General features: G+C 39.4%; 2 protein-coding genes across 2 annotated transcripts; one reads left to right on the forward strand and one right to left on the reverse strand.

Moving 5' to 3' along the window:
* The first annotated feature begins 2 nt into the window (after positions 1 to 2).
* Positions 3 to 13,575, forward strand: Vps13D (vacuolar protein sorting 13D). The gene is made up of 19 exons (XM_065864651.2): positions 3 to 168; positions 232 to 1,022; positions 1,358 to 2,404; positions 2,458 to 3,368; positions 3,566 to 3,696; positions 3,852 to 3,992; positions 4,054 to 4,678; positions 4,735 to 4,854; positions 4,914 to 5,238; positions 5,297 to 6,089; positions 6,143 to 6,395; positions 6,449 to 6,593; positions 6,656 to 9,997; positions 10,056 to 10,268; positions 10,334 to 11,188; positions 11,248 to 11,559; positions 11,625 to 12,119; positions 12,177 to 13,292; positions 13,394 to 13,575. Exons 1-19 carry the CDS (start codon positions 72 to 74, stop codon positions 13,442 to 13,444), a joined length of 11,763 nt encoding a protein of 3,920 aa, XP_065720723.2. The 5' UTR covers positions 3 to 71; the 3' UTR covers positions 13,445 to 13,575.
* Positions 13,314 to 18,604, reverse strand: Hip1 (Huntingtin interacting protein 1). The gene is made up of 8 exons (XM_036816251.3): positions 18,321 to 18,604; positions 17,067 to 17,488; positions 16,274 to 17,004; positions 16,111 to 16,220; positions 15,310 to 16,056; positions 14,819 to 15,254; positions 14,347 to 14,751; positions 13,314 to 14,284 (listed from the first exon to the last, which is right to left on the reverse strand). The coding sequence occupies exons 1-8, from the start codon at positions 18,354 to 18,356 to the stop codon at positions 13,797 to 13,799; spliced, it is 3,375 nt and encodes a 1,124-aa protein (XP_036672146.3). The 5' UTR covers positions 18,357 to 18,604; the 3' UTR covers positions 13,314 to 13,796.
* Between the last annotated feature and the right edge of the window lie 272 nt (positions 18,605 to 18,876).

Here is an 18,876-nt window from a genome sequence, read left to right on the forward strand (position 1 = left end):
GTTTTGGTTCCAAGGAAAGAAGTTAAAAACAAATATTTAATAGGATTAGCGTCCTCGGCAAATAAACAAGCATGTTGCGGGACCTCATAACTTGGGTGTTGAATACGTATCTTGGAAAGTACCTGGAGAACTTGAATTCCGCGCAGTTGTCAGTGGCCCTGCTATCGGGTAATGTGATATAATTGTTTATCTTTATTCCGCATCGAATATACCATATCTTTTTCTGTGCAGGCGAGGTTGAGCTCGAGAACATACCCATTCGCAAAGATGCCCTCCGTTCGTTCAATTTGCCGGTCGAAGTCACCGCCGGCAGCATACGCAAAATCAAACTGCAGGTCCCTGTCCGCCAGTTTAGGACCTCACCCTGGTGCATCTCCATCGAGGGTCTGTTCTGCATCATTTGTCCAAAGAACCTGAACAACTGGGACTACGAGAAAGAGAAGGTTCAGGATTTGGAGTACAAGCTGGCCGTCCTGGACGCCGCAGAAGCAGGATGGCGGTCCGAGAAGGGCAAGCAAATGGAGTCGTACTACTTCTCCTCCTACAACAATTGGCTCAAGTACGGCACCAACATGGCCACCAACATCATTGACAACATCGAGCTCAAGATATCCGATGTCCACTTTCGCTTCGAGGACATCGTGGACACCGGCAAGAGCAAGATATGCACGGGCATCAAGATCGGATCCCTGACCGCCCAGAGCTGCGACTGTGATTGGACCAATGGGTCGTACAAGATGAGCAACAGCGAAATGAACTATAAGCTGGTAGAGCTCAAAGAGCTCTCGGTCTACTGGGATCTGCTGCACGAGGACATCAAATGTCAGTCGTACTCCAACCAGGAGATCCTCGAGAAACTGCACGCGACCTGCGAGTTGAGGCCGCACAACTTCATCATCAAGCCCATTTGCGCAACGGCCAGGTGGAAGCGCGACAAGTGCCTACAGGTGATACGTACCAAAGACAAGCCCAGGGTTTCCTGCGAACTCCTGGTTCCCGAGGTAGTCATAGACATATCCAAGGTGAGTTGCGGAGCCAACGTTTTAAGAGGGAAGAAGAAGGGAAGTCTAAAGTTCATAGCAATAATTTTTTCAGTTTAGACACTTAAAATGCCTAAGCCAATTCGAAACTTTCCCCTCTACCGAAAAAAATGTCTATTTGGTGATAAAATAATATGGTAAACTTTCATTATCGAGTACTACAAAATGTGGTTCTTCCTACCTAACCAAGCCTTAAAATAAAAGTAATTATATGTCAGTTAGATAAACATTTAAGTAACTTTCCTATCCCCATATATGTATTATATTGTTTGTTTATATTTATAAACCATCCTTATAATTAATTTGTAATTTTGCAGGTCCAGCGTCTTCAAATGCTAGATAAGCTCTCAGACATCCGACAAGTTAAAAAAGTTCGGCAGTACAGGTTAAAGCGGCCCAATTGCAGCGTGGAAAGCAATCCAAGCTCATGGTGGAAATATGCTACCGTTTGTCATGGTTTTGACTTTAAAAAGAATGAAGAAAAGTGGTTGGTTCTTAAGGAAAACCTTCGTTACATGCTTCTCTATAAAACGATTATTCTGAATCCAAATGAAAATCTGTCCATCGAAGAAAAAGAGTTCAAAGCTTACATTGAAAGCGACAGAAATATCTCGGATTTAACCATAATGAGAAGGATATGTTTCGAAAAAGTGTTCACAAAAGGTTTTTCCTTTGAATCGCACAGCGAGCAAGGAAAGAATATGCTCTTTCATTGGTTTCCAAACTGGATGGGCTGGTACGCCAACAGTCCCAGTACCCCCAATAACGAACAAGATGAATCGTTGAAACATTTGGAAGACGATATTCTAGTTGCCTTGGAAAACTCACTTCAGAACTCTTCGGATTTAAAAAGCGATGCTGTCTTTGGGCACTTTTCAATAAAGCTACTGAAAGGATTGGTAATCCTTCAGACCGAAGATAAATTAAATGATGGCCGAAGGAAATCAATGGAAATGCAATTAAATAACTTTTCTGCCTACCTCCAGTTAAGCCCACAGTTAACTTCTTACACTGTGGGCATATCATTACAAGAAGTGTATTTAATAGATAAAACCAGTAGTGAAACAATGCACAATTATTTAATAAAGCCGCAAACAGGGAATATAGCCACACCCAACCAAGTAGTTAAGAATGCGCTTCAGGAGGATACCCTATTCCAATTACAATACGAAAATTGTAATCACTTACGATTTCAGCTGAATATAAAATCAAAAGGATTAGATCTTATCTATAATGAGGATGCAATTCAGTGGCTCTTGGATTTCTTGGCTGATGCAAATTCCAATAAATACTCACCGCCCGATAGAGTCGATAAGAAAACAGACTTTATGAAAAACTGGAATGAAATGTTTAGCGGCAATGAGGTGAGTAAATCTTTCTGAAATAAAATTTCACTGTTCTGATATTCTTCTTTTAGGTAAACCGAAAGATTTGGATGTTCGAAATTGAAATTTTCGCCCCTCGTATAATTTTCTTGGAAAATTACAAAGTTAGTAATTCGTTAATGGTCTTGTTGGACTTTGGAAAACTGGAAATGCGAAAAATGGAGGTTAAGAGAGTTATACCTGTGATAGAATCGGCTGTAACGGAAAATACAAGCGATGATGATGAAACCTATTTGACACCATGCTCTACACCACCTGCATCAGAGAAAAGTGGTTCAGAATCTCCTACCCTTCTTGAAAATTCGAATAAGGAAAGTTTTCTGAACAAAAATGTTCAGTTGGAGTACGTTCTGCATAACAAGATTTACGATAAATACTTGATAAATTTCACCAACCTTCAAGTTTTGGTTTGCAAATATGAAGAAAGGTGGCAAGCTTGCTTAAAAACATCCTCGAACTTCCATCTTATTGATAAATTTAACATAAACCTTACTCTTGAGCAGAGAAATATATTCACTGTCGATCCTGAATATCCTTCGTTTATGCTCTTTGGCACCTGTCCAACAATACTAATCCATGGGAATGAAGAACTCATAAATAATTGTTGTAACATTATGAAACCCATCATTAAAGCATCAAAGGAAATGGAAGATATTTACAGAGGAGGCAACACGATTTACGCAAGTGAACGAATTAAAAACTTGGCTGAAGACGATAGAAGTCGAGTCGTCATTGAGTTTGTAATGGACCAACTGGTTATAGAAATGCAGTCGACAGAAAGAAGCATTGCCGAGCTCCAAATTATCGGGGCACGAGCTGGATTAGTAAAAGAATCGAGCGAGACTAATATTTCCATGTCGGTTCACGGATTGCTCTTAGTAGATGCCATTCAGTCTTTCGGTCCTGATTTCGAACTATTAGTAGCTAGCCACCGACATGTCGGGTATGTACCTCTTTTATAGTCCTATGCCAACGCTTTATAGATTGCTTTTCATTTCGTTGCTTAGCTTAGTAATATTTTTTTTTTAATATCCGGTTGAATAATTTGTTCTGTGTGCATGATTGCTTGTGCATTGTATATGTTCATATTAAATTTAAAATAGTCAAATCAATTTTCAAAAACATTTATGCGTTTTATAGAATGGATAGTTTATCTGGCAGCCTTAAACATAGCGCAATTGTTTCTCCGACTTCGCCTGGATCTCCAAATTTTTTCGATAGAGCTACTAGTCCGCACATGATTACAAAAGCAGTTCAAAATATTAAGATGGGTATGTACGAATTGAGAAAAGGATAATTTATTTGTAATGCGAGCTAACTGCATATTAACAATTTAAATTGTGCTGATAAAAAATTTCGTTAACTAATATCTACTTAACATTCAACAAATTGTTATTAATTTATTTGTTAATGCATTTTTTTTTAGGAGATAGATCAACAGAACTATGCGAGGATGAGGATTCACAGGCGCTAATATCGGTTGACATTAAAATTGTTCCGCCCAATGATAGCAATTCAAAGCAACTTCACACCACCAACATCACGTTTAACAGTTTGGATATAATTGGTATTTACATGATTTGGTTTTTTCAACATCATACAACTTATTTTTCAACATTTTTAATCAGCTAATCAGGATACTATTCTTGAAATTCTTAACTTCGCAAAAAGGACTCTTTTGGCACAAAATATATTTCAAAATGAAAGCCTAGAGCCAACAAAAGAATCGACTGAAATACCAATAGAATTGGATGACCAAGTCGATCGTAAAAACCATAACGAAATATTCTTTGATTTTTTCCGATTGAATATTTTACTTTTGTATACCATCAAAAGAGACAAATTTAATGTTGGTCGAAAAGTTGGAACTGTCACTTTGACGGAGGCCAAAATCAATGCCTCTTTTCAATCGGATCTTTCTGTTTTCGGATCTCTTGGCGGAATACAAGTTATCGACATTACTTCTGAGGCCTTTTGCCATCCCAGGATTCTTTCTGTGGGCCGTGATCAAATTTTGAGAGCTTCCGACACAAATAAGCAAACTGTTCTTAGCCAGCTTTCCAATGAAATATACTCAAATAACTACAATGAAGAAAAGAGCGACGAAAGTGACGCAATTAGTTTTCAAAGTCATTGGAGTGACAAAACAACTTGCACTTTCCAAATGCGTATGGCTTCCGCTTCATATACTCATTGTCCCAGGTTTTTGCGGGATGTGAACGCTTGCATTACGTATTTCAAAAGGAGCCTGCGGTAAGTTTGAAATCATATCATTTTGCATATCTTATAACACTTCCTGATATTTGTAGAGAATTTGCCACCTCCATTGGTAATAAAGCTACGGATATGGCTAAGGAGTTTGTGCAGCAGATTAGGGCTGTCGAGCAAATCGGACCAGTTCATCCGCAGCGAAATCACCAGGACAATTGGTAAGCCTAGACATTTTTGAAATTTAAACAATTCAACAACTAAAATTTGTGTTTCTTAGGCTTGATATCATAATTAGTAGCCCAATAATTATTCTGCCGATTTCCAACGCGAGTACAAATGTACTGATAGCAAATTTGGGAAAAATAAGTTGCTCAAATGCAGTTAAATGTGATTCAGATGATTTCAACGAGTCGTATACAATTGAAATCAAAAACACATACGTTTACTCATTGAATATTGATGAACGGGAATACAGTTTCAATGTTCATCCTGCTAAAAATAAGGATGCCATTCCCATACTGCACGACACAGCAATTACTTTACATCTGTATGCTGGATATGGTGAAGATAGTGGTCAAGAAAAACAATTAAACAGCTTATCAGTAAGTATTAAATATGCTAGGTATAATTATTTATTTTTCAACTTCTTGAAACTCGCAGGTGAAAGGAAGTATGGTTGAAGCCCTGAAAGTATCCCTAAACCGAAAACAGTACGAGTTACTTTTGGAGTGCATTCGTTACGCCACTAATTTCTCAAATGGAGCTTTTAATGACTCGGAAGATCTTGATCAAAACGGAGATAGTGAACCAACTTTGAGTAGTGATGATGAACCCATCATTAGCACTACTATTCAGTTTTCAGTGTCTGTATTTCAAATTAACCTGCAGAATGAATACCACAACGACTTGATTAATTTGACATTTAAAGACTTTAATGTAAAACATATGGCCAAGGGTTGTGACAAAGATTTGGAAGTCGTGTTAAAGTCTGTACTAATGGAGGACTTAAAATCGGACCTAACATCGCCGTTTAGAAATATGGTGACTTCGGTTGATCTTGAAAAAACTGTTAAGAAAAATGAAATGTCATCATCTTCGTGTCCCGACTTACCAAGTTACTGCAATTCCCTGAAAAGTAGATCCAATTCCGTCCCTTCGTGCTTCTTCAACTATATGCAGGTCAAAGTTTTCAGCGGAGACAAGAAGTTCACTTCTTGTAACAAAAGTGAACTGGGTAGAAAAAAAGAAAGTCAAACCTTAGTTACTTACAAATCACATACAGGAAGATCTGCTCAGAAGGGTAAACTTGAACAATCCAGTTCAATTCAATTTAATTGCTTGAACTTGGCCATTTGCGTGGAACGCTGGTATACCATTTTCGACTTTTTTGGCCTTGTTTCGGTTGACAACTTCAATGAAAAGTACACAGAAGAGAAGAAGCTTGTGGAAAAACGTAAGTAGCCATTTGTAAATTATCCTCATTAATGCTAATATTTCTTGTTTCAGATATTGACCAATTGTGCAGTAAACTGAAGGTGTCAATAAGAAGTTTTAACTTTACCTTGATTCGGAATGAGTCTCTTTTATCTAGGGTAAATGTGTCGAATGCTGTTTTCATGATTCTTCAGGACCCCTTTTCCAAAATTGTTGAAGGCTGCCTGGGATCCGTGTCTGTCTATGATCTTACAAAGTATGGAAACATTTATAAGCAAAAGTTTCTTACAAGTGGGACAGAAGCCTTAAACTTTGTATTTAAAAAGTAAGTTTAAAAAAACTGTATTCTATTTTTATTTAAATATTTATATTTTTTAGAAAACTGGTCGACTTGGAAGCTTTAAAAACTTTGGACACCGACTCAACCCTGCGAATTAACATGTCTGCAGTGCACTATATTCACACCAAACGCTTTTCCACTGAACTACATGTTTTTGTTAAAGATCTGCTGCAACTGCAAACGGTAATATTCAAGAATCTTTGCGTGTTCCTTGTTTGTTTAAATCCTGTTTTATGTTTTTACAGCCTGTTATAAGAAAGCTAAAGAAACAAAGTCATGGAAATGAACAGAATATGCGTCCGTCGAAAATGAAGCTTGTGATTCAAGCGGATTCTCCAGTTATTGTACTTCCGTCTTCCTATAACAGAAACGAAGTGATAATCGCTTACCTTGGCAAGTTTACCTTGAAAAATAGTTTCCATTTTGCCAGTGACGATAATATAATAAGCAAAATGAGTGCAGAGCCCAGTAAAAGCGAAATCCTGGATGTAATGCGAATTGACCTGGTAAATATAAACTTATTCTCCGGCGAAAGGAGCTCAATGAAAGCAAAACTTGACCAGGAGAAGGATCGAATAATAATTGCTGATATGAACTTCCAAAGATTAGGTCAACCATTCTTTAACGAGTCGTGTTTCCTTCACCTGCAATTGGAGCGAAATCTTTCGGTAGATGTAAACCGTGTCTGTCCAGACATCAGTGTTCAAGGAACATTCTCCAAATTGAATGGCTTGATCAATATTCAACAATACAAGTTAATTCGAAGTTTTTTGAACAACAATATTGGGGAACAAACAGATGACATCTACATAAATTACCATAATAACAGCTGCACATCCATTGAGAGGCTATCGACAATTAACCTATTGCCGAAAAATGAAGTGTCAAAAACTGTATCGATTCTAATTTCAATAAGAATATTACTAGAAGACGTGTCGCTACTCCTTGCTTTAAACACTTCGCATAGCGCTGTTATAGAACCCTTGGCATGCATCCACTTTTTGAAGTCCACTCTGGAAATCGACTTGTTCAGCGACGGTTCACAAGACATCGATTTGATATCAAGCAATATTCTCATCGTTGATGAAAGGAACGAAACCGATAGGAGCAATGAAAACGTATTCAAAAACATATTGGAACCATCGAAAAAGGAAGTGCGGATAGAGAATTCCGTGCAGGTTGAGATCCACTGCAGGAAGAAAGGGAATCTAAGCAAATATACTATAATGCTCAATAACATGAGGGTGTTTGCCCTTCTCAGTTTTCTGGACCAATTAAAATCATACTTGCAAGAGGACTCACCGGCACCCGTTGTAAATACCGTGGCAAGTCAGATTCCACAAAAGCCTCAGATCGACAACACCATTTCCACGGAATACGTTGTAAATATCACAGATTCAGAGATCATATTTGCAGAGGAGTGCAGTCGGCTGGACTCGAACGCAATAATTTTGAAAAGTACAACTGTCATATGTTATAAGCCGAATAGTAATATTGTGCCGATATCCTTGGACATTAACCATTTGGAAATATTTTCTTGCACCCTAGACGCCGAAGAAGAAAGCGCACTGTCCATAATCGATCCGTTCACTTTAATTATAGAGCTGCGAAGTAATTGCTTGAACATCCTTATTCAGAAACACTTGAATATTCGGCTATCCTATGTGGACGTTAAGTTATTTTCCAGAATGGCTCGACTGTTGCCCGCACAAACATCGCGTTCAAAGAATGTTATAACAAAGGCTGACTCTGATCTGGAAAAGGTGGCTCCCCTCGTAGCAATGGGTTTCGAGCTTTCCGACTGTCTATATGCAATGCAAGTAAACAATTGGAAAATCAACGATGCAGCTCTTTGGCTGTCTCAGCAGAAACAGAACTCCTACCGAAATCCCGCCCTGGAAATGAAAACTGCTGTGGTAGACGCTAGTCTCATATCAGTGTTTATAATTGACGATTGCATGGATGCCGATGTGCCGCTGCTGGAAGTTTCCCTCTCGAAGTTCCTGCTGAACTTCACTTTCAAAACCCAGGATCCCAATCCCAAGGAGACCAACATTCGGCACTATAGCCTGGGTAATATAGACACCGAAGCTTCCGTGAACTATTACAATCGTCGACTTAGCGGCTGGGAACCGGTGGCGGAGACGTGGGAGTCCAACTTAAAGTGGAAGTACACCAAGGGTCACTTGGACAGTAAAAAAAGATTTGAGATTGGGGTATCCAGCAAGCAGATGCTCAAGTTAAATGTTACGTCCACATTCATAGAGCTTTTCAACATGGTTCTGAAGAACTGGACAAACGACTTCAATGACAATGGAGCCAAGAACTTTAGGCAGCGCTCTCCGTTTATTCCGTTCGCCCTGCAGAATCTCAGCGGAACACCCCTTCTTTTCAAACCGATTTATGCTCCCCTTGGGGATTTAACATGTTCCGACTTACACCAGTTTGAATTGATCAAGAACTGGTATTCTGTGCAACCCAATGAAACCAAAACATTTGATTTCACCCAAAAGAGTAAACTGAGACACGTACACTCGCACCAATTGAATTTACATCAGATTTTTGTACAAATCCATGGCTGGACTTTGATTGGACCAATATCGGTGGACAAAGTTGGGGTGTTCTTCCGAACCACTAAGTTAGATTCGCAGTTCTTAACGAAAAGCAGGATAGTCTTTGATATCTCATTGATTGGATCTGCCCAGAAGCTGATAAAAGTAAAGTCCTCGTTGGGGGTGATAAACAAGATGGATCGGAACGTGTTCCTGAAAATGTCCCTGAAGAGCACACACAGTGATGGACTTACCGCGATTAGTGTAATTAAACCCAACGAAGAATTAACTTTGCCACTGAAGTTTATCGAAGCATCGTTGCATGTGGCACATAATACAAGTGAAAGCGAGGCTTACGAGGACACTGGATTTAGTAATGAGGAAATTATGTGGAAAGAATGCGGCAAGGACGACACTCGACAGCTCCTCGTTGGCTATGACAATACCAAGAGTAAACTGTACACACTAGTAAACATAAGCAGGGAAATATACCACTCTAAGGAACAAAATTTACCGGGCCACAAGATAACTTTGTTGCCACCTTTGAAGATAAACAACATGCTCTGCTGCGATCTGATGTTCAAGATCCATGAGCACGCCACCGGAAGAATAAACTCATCGGAGAGTGCAAATATTTACAACGTTAACATATGCCAGCCCCTAAACTTGAGCATCACCCTGGACAACTTTCAACTCTCTGGTCAACTGAAGATTCCCGTAAGCCACAAGGGTGTTATAGAGCCGAAATTGAAGTTGGTTGATATCAAGAAGAGGGAGTTGCACTTGCGCGTATCTATACAATCGATTCAAGGCAAGGGCATGGAACTCTATATCAGTGCTCCTGTTTGGATAATCAACAAGACAGGACTGCCCCTGATTTGTAAACAAGAAGGAACCAATAATACAGCGGCAGGACAGTTTGAGGAGCACGAGACGGCGCGACAAGTGGCCCCGCTAATGTTCTCGTTTTCCGATCAGGAAGGATCACCAGCCCTAGTCCTACGATTGGGTAGTGCTTTTGGCTCTAACAACTTGGTAAGTTAGCTAGATCTATGAATTATTTATCATTCAACTTGTATTATCTATCTTTCAGTGGTGCAAAAGCTTTAGCACGCATAAGGACTTAGCTGACCGGGAACTTCGAGCCGAAAATACCAGAGGAAGCTATGCGATTGGCATTAGCGTTAGAAGGGGAAGAGGATTGTATGCTTGTACGACCTTCGTAACTCTGTCACCCAGATTCCATTTGCACAATCGAAGTGGCTACAAACTGGAGTTCATGCAACTGTGCGATATTGTTAACTATGTGAGTTGTAATGCTAACATTTAAATTAAATATCTGTTACATACAAGTTTTTATTATTATTTCAGGACCGCCCCGATCCGCGTAAAATTATTTCAGCACCTATAGATTGCAACTTCGCCTTCCATTGGCCCAACTGGGATCAAGAGCAGATTATTTGCGTGAGAATTCCGGAGATAGAGTGTTGCTGTTGGTCGAAGGGAATTCCCATAAATGATGTGCAGAGCTTGTATATCAATGTGCGAAACGAGTGGGGAGAAATGTTTTTCCTTCGATTGGAGATCATCTCTAAAGATGCCACTTTCATACTTTTATTTACGGACGCTCGCACCTTACCACCACCGATTCGAATTGACAATTGTTCGGAAGTCGTCATCAATTTCTCACAGCTGCGATCCAAGCCCGTTTGGATTACGCCAGTTAGACCGCAGTCCTCCCTGTCTTATGTTATGGATGATCCCTTGGGAGCGCAGACTTTGCTGATGGAGGCACCCGGCGGAAACATGATAGAGTTTCCAATCAACAACACACGCAATGTAAAGAAAACATTGACGTACACCAATTTCATTTACATTGCATTTCATGGCACTTTCGAGCGATCAAATGAGGAGGAAAACGTACACAGACATTTGGTTTTGGGCGTACGTGGTAAGAAGGTTGTGATAGTGGAAAAGAACTCGGGTGATCGCTCCCAACTGTGGCTGATGAACTCAAATGGTCAGTTGGAACATGAAGGATCCACTCCTCCGATTCAAACAAACGATGCGAATGCAGTGCGACTTGTTCTGGATTTAGAAAAGGCTCCAAATCCCATGGAGTTTACTAGTTTGGTAGTTCGAACACCCAATAAGCAAAGGGCTACCACGCAGACTTGGAGATTCGAGAATGGCCGACTAATGTGTCATGCCAATATGTGCGTTCAGGTAAGTGATCTTTTCACCATTTCTTTTTTAATTATTTATTGATAAATTCTACATTTCAGTCGCGTTTTGGAGAGAGTGGCTTGAAGCCCGACTACGAAGCAGTTGTGGGGCGAACTGAAAACAAGTCACAGTCGAGTAAGAAATACATACCGATTGGACAGCATATTGTGGCACAGAAATTAAGGCCTGGATCGGGTCAACTAGAGCTTTCAACAAGAATGGATGGACCCATTTCCACGATCGAAATATGTGATATTAAAATTAAACAAAATTCAGTATTCCTTACACCCGATTTATTATGGATGCATGCTTCTCTGAACAATAGGCAAATTACGGATAACGGGAAAGTCGCATTCGTCCATGAGTATCTGGTAAGTAATACTAAGAAATAATTTAAAGTATAACACAATTTTAATTTCTAACAATTTACTTTCAGATTAATATAGAGCTCGTTAAAGGAATCGGTATTTCATTCATAGCTCGAAAGCCTTGCGAGGAAATTATGTTTATAAGCCTTGACCACATCCATTGTGATATAGTGCAAAGTGGGTTGGAGAATTCTTTAGATCTGAACATCTCGTATATACAAATCGATAATCAGTTGTTGGATGCGGCGAGTCCGATAGCGTTACATACGCAAACTTCGAATGACCAGGACCCAACGAAAAATGCAGTCGTGCTAAAGTTTAAAATGTTACCTTGCCCCAACAAGAACGCGATCATATTTAAGTACTTAACGCTGGACCTGAAGCCCCTAACTGCGAATCTCGAAGAGAAGCTTATTCTAAAAGTGGCTTCATTTCTGGGATATGGCAAAATCAACCGACAGAACTTAAGTGTACAATATCAATTTGAAAACTCTGAGGATAAGCCAATTCTGCAGGATATGAAAAGATTCTATTTTGAGAATCTAAGCATTGGCGCAACACAGGTATGTCTGAGAAACATATATCTTAGGATCTTATAATGATGCAATTTTTCAATACAGGTTCGGCTCTCAGCATTCACTTCATCCAAGCTGCCGGTGGAACTGCACGAAACGAAAAAGGCACTTGGACTCACTTTAATCAAATTCGAAGATGCCTGCATTGAGCTAGACAGGTACTCCGATAGATTGCACTTCGAGACAATGGATGTTTACCTGAAGGAAATGAAAAAGCACTACATAAACCAAGTCAAATGGCATGCGGCTGCAATTTTGGGCAGTGTCGATTTTCTTGGAAATCCACTGGGCTTTGCCAACGATCTTTCTGAAGGAGTTTCCGGACTGATTTTTGAGGGCTCCGTCAAGAGTCTGGTGAAAAATGTTACGCATGGCATATCAAACTCCACGGCAAAGCTAACGGAAACGCTGTCCGACAGTCTGGGGAAAGTTGTGCTGGATGACCACGACAATGAGACGAGACAACGAATTTTGGAACTTCAAACCAATACATCCGGAGGTCACCTTGCAGCGGGTCTGAAAGGTCTCGGCTTCGGATTGCTAGGCGGAGTAACGAGTATAGTGAGACATACTTACGATGGTGCCCAAGCGGATGGCGTGCCTGGCTTCCTAAGTGGACTGGGCAAGGGATTGGTGGGCACAGTGACCAAACCCATCATTGGAGTGTTGGACTTGGCTTCGGAAACTGCAAGTGCGGTCAGAGAAACCAGCCGGGATAGTCACAGAAACGCTCCAGACAGGAAAAGGCTTCCCAGATGTGTTACTGGTGCTCCGGGCGGTCTTCTACCTTTGTACTCCAATCGTCAAAGCAAGGGACAACAATATCTTTACCTTATCAATCAAAAAAACTTTTCGGAAAAGATCATTTCATACGAAGCGAATCTTTGGAACGATAAAGAGGCTAGATTACGCCTGCTGGTTTCTACCGAATACGTACGAATATTTTCATTGAGCGACGGCATCCCAACTATTATGTTTGATTGTCATGTAAGTGAGATACTATCGTGCCATCCTGTGGTGACGAATGTGGGCACGACGCCATCTACGAGTAGTAGAGCGACAGCGAGCCACTACATTGAGATATCCACAAATCGTCCGAAAGTAACCAGGCCGAGGATACGCTGTCGATCTGAGGAAGTTGCAGAGGCTGCATCAAGATGCGTAAGTGAAACCTCCTCAAGATACATATTAGCATATAACTTTATTTACTTTTACAAATTTTGAAATGATTATCACATATATTTCATACTTGTTTCTTTTAGATAAACTACGCTAAAAGTGTCTTTGATGAACGTGAACATGCCGTTTTATAAAATGCAATAAGCCGGTTCGTGATAATAAACATAAACCTTTTGACAACAAGTTTTACATTTTATTTTCTTTGGCAATAGATGCTATTTTATTTTCCAATTAGTAAGCAAAATAAACACTTTAGAATTTGTAATCCCATATTTTATGAATGCTAGGTAAATAGGCATTTCGAAAAGAAATGATTTAATAAATACCGAAGATCCAAAAGTGATCAAAATGGAATCATTAACCAAATAATATTACGGAAGCATTTTCGGATGAAATGACCGTAGTGTACATATATTATTTGTCATGTCGTGCACTATTAATAAAAAATAAACTTTGTAAAGTTAGTAAGGTTTATAAATAATGTAATTAATAATCGGCATTTTTGTAATGCTCTTTTCTAAACGCCGAGAGTTTTAGTCGCTGCATTTGAAGAGCTTGTTCGGTTTCGAGTACTTTAACATGGATTTCCATTTCCATCGTTTTAATTTGTGATGGCGTTAGTTTTGAAAGTTCGATTTCACTTTGCTGTTCCAGTTGGGAGTTGCAATCCTTAACGGTGGCCACGAGAGTTCCTGTGGCCTGTGTTACACTTCGCGAGGCCTTCGTTAAGTCGGATAACTTTTGACTATTGCGTTCCGCCTTGACTTTGCTCGCTATAACCATTTGGGTTGTGCAGGCCGCGATTTCTTGGGCCGCCACTATTAGTTCAAAGTTTTTACCAGATTCACTTTCAATGGCTTTGTTCGCGGCCTCCACCAGATAATTGGCTGCCTTCGCCACCATTTTCGAAGCGGATATCAAGCCATCCGACCACTGACTATTTCGCCTATAGAACTCATTGGCACTGGCATTTCCTGAAATATTAAAAGCCAATTTGTAAGCTTCTGGGAATATTCGTATATTACTTTGTAACTACCTTTTTGGGATGCCACAATTTCGTGTTGCAGAAGACGTGATTTTTGGATTAAAGCCTTCACACATTCCATCAGTGTTGTACATGCGTCCACAATTTTTCCGTTCACCTCCAGATTGGTTTTGTTGTCCTTCTCCCGAGCCTTTGCGAGTAAATCTGTTATCTTTGAGGCTGCATCATCAATGGCAGCATCCATTTCGCGAAGCTCTATCTCGAGAAGTTTGTCCAGATCAATCTTTTGTTCAAAGGAGGCCTTTATTTTCTCAATTAACTTTCGAACATCCTTAAGCTTTGTTTCTATATCAGATATGATATGTAGCCTTTCCTGATCTTTTGTTTCATTGTTTAACAAATATTGAAACAATCGACAGACATCTGTACATATCAAGGATGTTTTCGTGAAAATCTCTAAGAATAAAAAAAACCTTTTTTAATCACATACTATCAATTTTTATAAGTTGGTTTTTTAGCTTACCCTGACCCGTCTCAATTGCTGTCGTTGTTTTGTAGATAACATCACACTGATCGTACAACTTTATAAATACGTAGCCCAAATACATAACATCCTTCATTCCTTCTGTTGAAGCTGTATAGCTTACAGCGGATGAGGTATTAAACTTATTTAAAAGAATATCCATTTCACTTATTATGCTTGGAACCGCATCCAATGGTTGCTGTTCCGAACCGCTTAACTTTGAGTTGCAGATCTCTTTCACAGTTTTGATTACCAATTTTCGGAGTTCGCTTAAATCGGTGCTACAGGATTGATACGAACTTGTAACGGATTCAATTTGTTGTGTTGCTTGGGTTAGTTTGTCCTCAGCAATGGTGAGTTTGCTTTGCAAATCATCATTACGTTGACCAACTGAAATATTGTCCTGCCTTAGTTGATTTACAGTTTCCAGGGTTTGCTGTTGATAAAATAATGTTACTACTTTTTAAAAGAACTGTTTTTCATTTATTTACCTGCAGTGCAGACTCCTTTTCCTCCAAGTTAGTAACGGTTTGTTGCAATTGAGCATTTATTACATCGCTGTTGTTTTTGTGCTCCAGATTCAATTTCTCGATTTTAGTTAAAAGCAATGCCTTTTCCGCTTCAAAGGCTTTTAGATTGTTTTCAATTTCAACGGTCTTCAAGCTAATTTGGTTTTCGGCGGTGGTGAGCCTAATCTTTGCTTCATTAAAATCTTTATCTCTCTGCTCTAAGTTACTTATCGTTTGTTGCAGTTGAGCGTTTTGAGCATCAATACTGCTTTTACTTTCGACATTTTGTAGCTCAATCTTGGTCAAAAGCGCTGTCTTTTCTGCTTCAAAAGATTTTGAAATATTTTCGATTTCTATGATCTTAGCATTTATTTGGCTTTCGGCGTTGGATAGTTTTTCCTTGGTGTCATTAAGAGTGGCATTAAGTTCCTCGATTTTTAAGCAATTTAACCGCAAGTTTTCAGAGGTGGAATTAATATCTAGTTCTTGAATCTCCTTTTGCTTAACCACATCATCGAACTTCTCCTTTATTTCGTTTTTGGTCACTTCGAGTTGAAATAATTTCTCCTTGTGCTCTTCTATTTGTTTCTGCAGACCTAAGTTAACTTTCTCTTTTTCCTCAACGTTTCCTTTAATTTTTGAAATTTCGTTGGTAAGTTCTTTTGTTTCCAACAAAAGCTGTGAATTTACTTGTTTCTCTTTATTTAGGGATTTATTGCAATCACTTTGCTGAAAATAATAGCTTTATAAAAAGTGAGCTGAAAATATCATCGTTACTCATACCTCTCTTAATAACTGAATGTGCTCATCCCGAATTTTCGTGTAAAGCGCTTTGAGTTTATTGAATTTTTCCGAGGATAACTTATGCTTTTCCTCTTCCTCCATAGCTTTTTCTAAAAAAGAGGTAATTTAATTTTGGGCAGTTCCTTGATTAAAAGTAACTTACGTAGGAGGATTGGGTTCTGGTTAAGCTGCATCTCAAGATCATCGTTTTGCATCCGGAATGTAGCGCACATTTCTCTCGCCAAAACCAGATCATTTGATAGGACAGTATTAGTTTGTTGCAACTCCTGAACGTCGTGTCTGTAACTTTGTTGCAGTTCATCGAAGTTCTTTTGCAGAGCAACCAATTTAAATGAAAGTTCCTCAATGCCAGCCTCTTTTTCACTTATTATACCCTCCAGCATGCTTAACTGCTGTTGGGCCTGACTAAAGGCTTCCGATTCGTGATTGTTGGTATCCACAAGATCCTCGACAACCGGATCGGGCTCCTGCGGTACGTGGACAACTGGCGGTACATAGCTGGTGAAATCGTTCTGGGATTTAAAGTTGGGACTTGAGTCCGGCAATTCCGGGACTGTGATTAAGTCCTTAAAATACTGAAGCGGTCGTACGTTGTTGTAGAAACTCTTTAACTTTAGAAAGAGGCCATGAAAACGATCTCTGTGTCCGGAAACAACATCGTATGGTACACCATCGTGAAGTTTAAACATTAATCGAACGCTTAAGTCGTACAGCGCATTTGAATCCTGGATAAGGCAAACTATTGGCGCTAATCTACATTGTCCTTGCGGTGTCATCGACGACATTCTGTATTTTTCCATGGAAGAAAATATTGTTAACTGCAGCGCAATGATATCCTCCAAGTAGTCGAAAATTTCCACGCATAGTTGAAAGCTGAAATCATACATTTTTAGTTCAATATTGTCAAAATTGTACAATTTTAAAGCCTAGCTTACCAGTAATTTAAATCCCTATCGACTGCAATAAAGAGTTCGGTAAACGAAATGTTCAGGGTTCCGGGGAACATTCGATTTTTGTCGTGGAAATTTAACTTTGTTGCCAGCAGCTTGCTGTACGCCTGTATACAGCATCCAATGTCATCTTGGAGCAGCCCCCACATTTTTCCCACTTCCAGGATCATCTTCTTGTGGCTCTGCGAGTGCCTTATGGAACTTTCGTGGGCCTCTCGCAAGACTTTGTGCAGCAGATGCGAAAACTTCCAGGCGGTAAATCTGTTCTGCATCAAAGGCTGCCGGGATATAATCATCCAGAATGTTTTGGCCTCCTTGGCCTTGTGGATCATAATAATAATGGAGCGGGCATGTTTGGTTTTAAGTGGCGCTTCCAGGCCATTTAAAGCTTTAGATACGCTGATGTTCTGGAATGGGAAGTTAAAATATTAAAATAAATTTGCATTCAACTAAGTGTTATCACCATTTATTAAGACTTGTAAGAGTTATCTAGAGAAACATGTGTGGAACTTCATTCATTCAATGAACTACTGACTCAGAAGATATGGAGGGTTTTGGCGGCCGATAACTGAACAATTTTTTTTTGGAATTTCAGCCGTCAGTAGTGATTCACTGATCGGCAATATGATTCGGTCTTAGAGGGGCTATCAAACAACATTGGGAATTTGGTGGCAAACATTTTATAGCTAACGAACAATGAAACATTTGAAATACAGAACTCTTCTTGAGACCCATATGTTTTATACAAAAAAACTTCTTTAATCTTAACATATGCATTCTAAAGATTATAAAAACACCTTATCTTGCTTAAATTTAACTCGGTAATCACAAAGTTTGAGGCTCCTTTGTTTGCAGTTTGAAAGACCGACAAAAGTTGATGTAGTTCACATAGTATTCACATTCATTGCAGTTTCTAGTTTTCTGGGTCACCGCCATCCGCATAGGAGAAACTTCGAATTAGCATGTATGGTCTCTATGATGTTGCAGATCGAGCGAAAACACAGTGATTTTTGGGGCTCCTTTATACAATCTAGTTCAAGGCTGACTTCTGGGTTAGAGTGAAATGTTTATGCAAATTCAAAGGCGTCTGAAGGTGTGTGTCTAAACATTTGCAAGTATCCCCTCATTTACACTATGACAACACCCGCATTCCAAAGTATGCACTTGTATATATAGAACATCTATAAACTTGTACAGATCTTCGTGGCGTTAGAAGTGGGGATCCTCGGGTTTACGTACCAATTGGTAGAACTCCTTCTCGGCGTGAGTTGCCATTGTTTACTGACGATTCTCGGCGTACTTGCTGAACAAATTCGAATCATTCGCACCGCGATATATGTGCATTAGAGCAGCGAAGACATTGGGATCGGGAGTTATCTTATCTTATCAACAATGTTGCCCATTGTTTTCGTATTGGCCACATTCATATTCATTCGGAACTGCGTGTGCGTGTGTATTCACAAGTCCACAAGTGTAAGTTAAAATTAGTCATATAAACAAATGTTGTTTTCGTGATATATAGAGATGGCAACGGGGAAACCGATATACGTGCTTTGCACTATCGATATTATACCCAAATGATAGGTAGAACTTTCACATCACAACTTGGGCGCCAAATACAATATTAGTAGGTTATTAATAACAATAATATACTATGGTATAATAATGTTAATCTTATTATTTTAAAACAATAAATATGATAATTCCGTTGGTAATAATTTGAAACTCTCGAGTAGAAAATGGAACTTAGTAACCTACACAAAAAAATGTATAAATGTAAATGTATCGTGGCTTG

This window comes from Drosophila suzukii, chromosome 3, assembly GCF_043229965.1.
Source record: "Drosophila suzukii chromosome 3, CBGP_Dsuzu_IsoJpt1.0, whole genome shotgun sequence".
In the NCBI taxonomy this organism is placed as follows: domain Eukaryota; kingdom Metazoa; phylum Arthropoda; class Insecta; order Diptera; family Drosophilidae; genus Drosophila; species Drosophila suzukii.